Source organism: Pteropus vampyrus, unplaced genomic scaffold (assembly GCF_000151845.1).
Source record: "Pteropus vampyrus isolate Shadow unplaced genomic scaffold, Pvam_2.0 Scaffold24, whole genome shotgun sequence".
NCBI lineage: Eukaryota > Metazoa > Chordata > Mammalia > Chiroptera > Pteropodidae > Pteropus > Pteropus vampyrus.
The window spans coordinates 39,184-45,447 of NW_011888805.1; the positions used below are offsets into that span (position 1 = coordinate 39,184).

The 6,264-nt window shown below is 39.2% G+C and overlaps 1 protein-coding gene across 1 annotated transcript in view; it reads left to right on the forward strand.

Moving 5' to 3' along the window:
- LRP11 (LDL receptor related protein 11) overlaps window positions 1-6,264 on the forward strand; it is a gene marked incomplete at its 5' end in the record, with an annotated part of 35,298 nt that overhangs the window by 16,285 nt on the left and 12,749 nt on the right. The window contains 2 exons of the mRNA XM_023528325.1: window positions 784-909; window positions 1,602-1,808. Coding sequence (XP_023384093.1) covers window positions 784-909; window positions 1,602-1,808 — 333 coding nt within the window. The remainder of the gene's footprint in view (window positions 1-783; window positions 910-1,601; window positions 1,809-6,264) is intronic.

Consider the following 6,264-nt stretch of genomic DNA (forward strand, 5'->3'; position numbering starts at 1 on the left):
AAAAAGATCTAAATATTTTGAATAGATAAGGAAGGCATGAGAAAGTGAAGCAGAGACAGTTCTGCGGATTGGCAGTGGGCAACACCCTGGAAACTTTATGCGTAAGCAAGGTATGGTGGCATGTGACGTTCGGCTGTTTTATGTAGATAAAAGCTGAAATAGCCACCTGGAATTTGATTCAAAAGTTCAGCGTTCTTCAGGATGTAAGCAATCTTAACCTCTCCTGTCTCTCTCCCCGATTCTCAGACCTGCTGTGATTTTATTTAGCCCATCTCAGAATTTTTCTCTAATCACAACAAATAGGTTCAATAGTAGAGAGTTAACCTCAGTAAAAATGATTACTTAGGAAACAAGAATGCAAGACGCAGCATGTATAAAATGGTGTCTCTGCTACAACACGATCAGCCACCCGAGTGCCATGCAGAGCATATAATGGTGTTAGGTGGCCCACCAAGGGGATGATGGGATGAAGGAACTAATGCAGAGGAAACTCAGGTGTGGATGGAGCAAACCAGAGCTGCTGCTTTTCCCTCCCACCTCTTAGGCAATGTAGCTCAGAGAACGGCTCATGGTGAGTCCCGAGAATTAAGTCAGGGGCGGTCAAGAAGAGAACCCCTAACTTTTCCAGGACCTATATTGCTCTAGCTCAGACTGTTAGGTGTTTCCTCCTTATCAGCATCCCTTTACCCACATGCATTTCATCATATATTTAGTCTCAGTCTTGACATGGTGAAAGTCTTAAATTTCCTGCATTCCTGTGACTTGAGTCTTGTTCACAAACAGGATGCTCGAACGTGTGCTCACGCTACCACTTCTTTTGTGACAATGGCTGTTGCATTGACATCACACTGGCTTGCAATGGAGTGGAGCAGTGTCCCGATGGGTCTGATGAAGCTTTCTGTCAAAATCGTGAGTTGGCTGCCTGGCCCTTTGGGGTAGGAGGGAGGTGTATATTCTCATAATAAAATGCAAACTCAATATTGCTTTTTTTCTGCCTGGTTTCAGGTATAACTTTATGTGAACAAGCTATGCCTTAAAGAGCATTTATTATGAGTCTCTAACGCTCATTGCAAAAGTCAAATATTCTATATTGCTTACATTTTTAGGAAATTATTCTTAATTTTCCAAAAGATGCTTCCCCATCCTAAAAATACTCTAGAGCATGTGCTTTTTAAAAAACCGAAGTGAGTTAACATTTTCTTTCGACAATTTTTTAAGAAAATTTATGACATGCTAGGCTGTAGCTCAGTCAGATCCATAAAGCAGTCTTATCATGTCATAAACATTAACATGTACCACAGGAAAGAAGAAAAGCTGCAGAAAGTTTAATGAGGTATTGGTTTGAGGAAGGATGAAGAATTTCACTACCTTGGGTTTAAGTTTTACCTCTGTCAATTTATATGACATTTAGAAAGTTGATTATTGGGAGAAGAGAGATTAACCATTTGAAAACAAGAGAGAGAAGTGTTTTTATAGTGCTCTGACATTTCTTAGGTTATAATTCCCAAATATTCATAATTTCAAATTTACTGCAATAATAGTGGTTTTAGTTAAAGTTCTGAAAAGAAACTAACAACCAACAGCAGCTTTTCATACTTCAGTGAGCCTTAGCCAGGAGATGGTGACTCACACAGCAGCCGCCCAGCCGGGAACCACAAGACTGAGCAAAGGTGCAGGGGAGGGCTCTTTGTTGGACAAGTCTCAGGAAGCCACTGCCCGAAACTGGCCACCTGTGTTATCAAACACGGAGAAGAGGAATCACTCTGCCTTTTGGGGACCAAAGAGTCAAATCGATCCTGTGATGCCAGGTAAGGACTTTAGATGGATTCTCCGCAAAGAGCCTCATTTTCTATGACACTTGGCTCAAAATTAAGATTACATTTAAAGAATGTTAAGGAAATATCTTAAAGAAGAGAGTTAAAATGAAGAATTTGACCAAAAAAACCCAACAACTTGACATTTGTAATTGATTATTCATAGTAAGAAACACCTACTAAAGGTGTTTCGTACATTCATACATAAATACACACTCCAGAGTATCAATACATTTGTTTGTAAATAAGTTAGAGTTAGAAAGTTTTAACATGTATGTTAAAGAAACTAATGCCGTAAGTGTTCGATTTTAAATTATTCTGAGAGGGAGCAGCATAAACTCTATGTATCCGTGTATCTCTTCTCACAAAGAAGTGAATATAATGAAAATATATATGTTGAAATGGTTGCATGTGCTAGTAATTCAGTGTATGTCTCCAATGTAACTAAATCTGTAATTTTTAATTTTTTAATAAGGCTAATAAGAGTTTTAAATACATTCACACTGCCGAAGCACTATAAGATTGTATCATTTAAAATTTCTTTTTTATACTTTTATATTTGCATGATTATATGGCATACGAAACAGAAATATAAATGATCACATTTCTATGTGCTTTTGTGACTGTCTTTTCAATACTCAAGCTCTACATACATTAAACTGCAATAATCTATCACTAGTTTGATAACTTATTTATGAAAATTTTATGTTCACTGCAGAAGATACAGAAGACAATAATAAAAAAAGAAATGACTAAATATACCACTCTTTATTGTAAACAGCTTTTAATGTTTTGGTATAGCTCCTTTTCATCTTTTGTTTATCTACTTTGTAAATTTTAATTGCTTCTATACAACTGTGTTTTCAAAATATGCCATAAAGGGCTTTTCTTGTTGCGGGTTTAGGTTAAGGACACTTCAGATAGTCAATTCCATGTTGATACTGCCACCTAATGGGCAAAAGAGTCACTCCATCCCTGCCTTAGAATTTGTTTTAGTCCATTTTCTTTGTATGGAAGGCTTGTGTTGAGGAGACAGCCACCATCTAAGAAACAGAGTCAGGGAGACCAGGTGTTTTGGACAGGTGAGATGAAGATCTGACAGAGGGAACTGAGTTCCCGGAGGCCAGGATGGATGAACTCCTGCCACATCCCTGGGGGAGAGGCACACGTGAGCGTGAACAGTCCACCGAAGGCAGAGTGGAGACCAAAGTCCAGGTCTCCTTAATCAGCTTCTAGGCTTGGCTCTGCCTTTAGGACCTTGAGTAAGTTGCTGCAAATCTCTGGACCTCAGTTTCACCGTAAGTGAATACGAGATTTCTACCAGAGGACCACCATGGCCCCATCTAGTGTGGAGAGTCTGTTTCGAGAGTGGTTAATAACCTGACGCTCATGCAGCCCTCTCATGGCCCTTGTCCGTGCTAGACATTGCCCAGTGATCCCAGCTCCGTCTCTTGGCGAGTGAGGACTCAGCCTCCAGATCCAGAAAATAATGCTCCAGGCTGCCACCACCAGTTGATGGGAGTTGGCACCCAATCTGAAATGTACTTGTAATCTCTTTTTTTGTTCTTTTTATAATAAGCCTTTGAGTTGGGCTGTGAAGATGTAGGGACTGGAGTTTCCCAGATGCAGAGAGATTAGATATCCAATTATTATTTATAATAAGTATTGTTTTTTCCTAATTATTAAAGCAATATGTATTTACAGTAGAAATTTTGGAAAATACAGAAAAATATAAAGAAGAAAATTTAAATCATCTAGCAAAACACACCATTAACATTTTGTTGCATTTTCTGCTGGTTACTTGTATTTGTATACATACATATACCTTTAACAAAATTACTATTACTATTACTAATACTATTTTTACAAAACTTATTTTTCTCATGAGCATTTTTGTGTGTTATTAAATGTCCATCAAAAACAGTTTTTGAAAACCTGGGATGAAAGAAGTGGGAAGAGAAAAATAGAACTTGGAAAATGTTATGAAGGGCCCTCACAGCACGTGGTTTCTGTTTCGACAGCAGCCATCTCCTTTCCCTGCCATCATCCCTAAGGCCACCACGTTGCCATCCCCAGCTTCCAGTTTTATGTGAGTTGAAATGACTTTATACCCAGCATAACATAGATTTAAAAACACATCATTGTTTGTGACCTCTGCCTTTTAACAAGAATCATCAGCTAGTATAATAAATAAGGACAAGTTCAATTTTCTCCTGCCTCCTTCTCCTACAGACGTGTTGTGAGAATAAAAAAAAAACTCATCCCATTAAAGACATGCTGAAGAGATACTAAGATTAATATGAATGATGTAGTACAGAAAGTAATGAGAGGCAGTTTTTCATCTATCACATTGACAAAGGTGAAAAAATATAATAATTCATGCTTATAAGAGTAGAGAAGCAAGTCTCACGTACTTTTGGTGAAATTAAAATTAGTACAGCCTTCCAGAGGGCAGTTTCTGAAGCCTTAAGACTGTGTGTGCCTTGACTCAGGTGTCCTGCTTTGCAGATTGACCCCAGGTGTGTCACTGAGGGTAACACATACTGGGTTAGTCAAGTGAATGCACACTCCGTCCACTGAGAGCCATCGGTGCGGACTGCACAGAGCCACCATGTGGCCCTGTTTGTGCAGCATGCAGTGGCACAGTGGCTGGGGTGTTGTTGGACGTGGTTGCAGCTGTCGGGCCTGTTCTCTCTGTGGTCCAGGTCATCCATCAGCAAGGCTATCCTCTTATACCTGACTCAGCTGGATGAAAGAAATCTGGTTTCCAGCACTGCAGAATGTAGAAAAATGTCATTCTACCCACATTCACATTGAATCCAGTTTTTTGAAATCTTGTGAATTCATGTCCAGCCTGGCAGGTCAGCCAAATTCTTTAAGGATCCAGACGGAAGCGTGGACTTAGGAGAATGGTGATTTCTGTGAGGAGGCGTGGGGTTCTGCCTGCACGGTCTCACAGGCCAAAACTCACAGTTTAGCTTTTCTTTGGAGGTAACTAGAGTGAGGAACTCCAAACTTCATATTATTCTGGAAAGTATTTTATTCAGAGAGGACATCCTTATAAAGGACATTTAAAAATACACATGCCCTGTATTTTTCATGAGTATATCACTTTCTCATTATGTCGGACTATTTCTCTTCTTATTGAGAAACCACTGAAACTATAAAACAGTATTTCTGGAAATTACTTTGAATCTGTTGACACCTGATAACCAGCACAGCTGAAGGCCTCTGATGGGGCTCTGGTGTGGTGGCAGGGATCACCCGGATTCTCAAATGATGGGAGATCCAGTTAAAAGAAATGCACTTAGCACAAATGAAGATAATCAGACGGCTATTTCCACGAGCTTATTTTGAGAGGAGTAGGTCCTCTTTCATTGACCTACTGACTTGTTTGGAAAATGTCTCTTAATCAGCCATAATCAGCAGATGCCTTTAAACACACTTGCTATCCTGGGCCACTTAGAGAAACGCTGGTCTTGGACAAGGCACCCTCTACCTCCTACAAGATTTCAGTCTGAAGTTTTGGTCAGTGTATTAGGGATTGCATAATTTGTAGTATTTGAAATCTACAGATGCCTTATAAATTTTATTTTATGACACTTGACCCACTTGGGTTGGGCCCAAGGGAACCACTTGGTTTTATTTATTTTTTATTTTATTTTTTAATTATTTTTTTATGGTGACATTGGTTAACAAAATCCAATAAGTTTCAGCTGTACACTTTAACAGTAAAGCATATATATATTTACACTGTGTGTTCACCTCCTGTAGTTAGATTTCTTTCTGTCACCACATATTTGACTCCTTGTACTCCATCTCTCTCCCCCTTCCCTTTCCACTCTCTGGTAACCACAAGTCTGTAGTCCATGTCCATGAGTCTTTGTTTGTTTGTCCTGTTCATTTGTTGCTTTTAGGTTTATATCTCGCATATAAGTGATATCATGTGATTTTCAACTTTTTGGTCTGGCTTATTTCGCTTAGCATGATTATCTAAAGGTCCATCCATGTTGTCACAAATGGCAGTATTTCATCTCTTCCTATGGCTGAGTAATATTCCATTGTATATATATACCACAGCTTCTTTAGCCAATCATCTATCGTCGGACACTTCGGTTGCTTCCATGTCCTGGCCACTGTGAATAATGCTGCTATGAACATTGGTGTGCAAATAAATATCTTTTCAGATATGGGTTTTTAAGTCTTTGGGGTAAATACCCAGTAGAGGGATTGCTGGATCATATGGTAGATCAATTTTCAGTTTTTTGAGGAACCTCCATACTGTTTTCCATAGTGGCTGTACCAATTTGCAGTCCCACCAGCAGTGTATGAGGGTTCCTATTTCTCCGCATCCTCTCCAGCATTTATTATTACGTGTCTTGTTGATTATAGCTATTCTAACAGGTGTGAGATGGTATCGCATTGTGGTTTTGATTTGCATTTCCCTAAT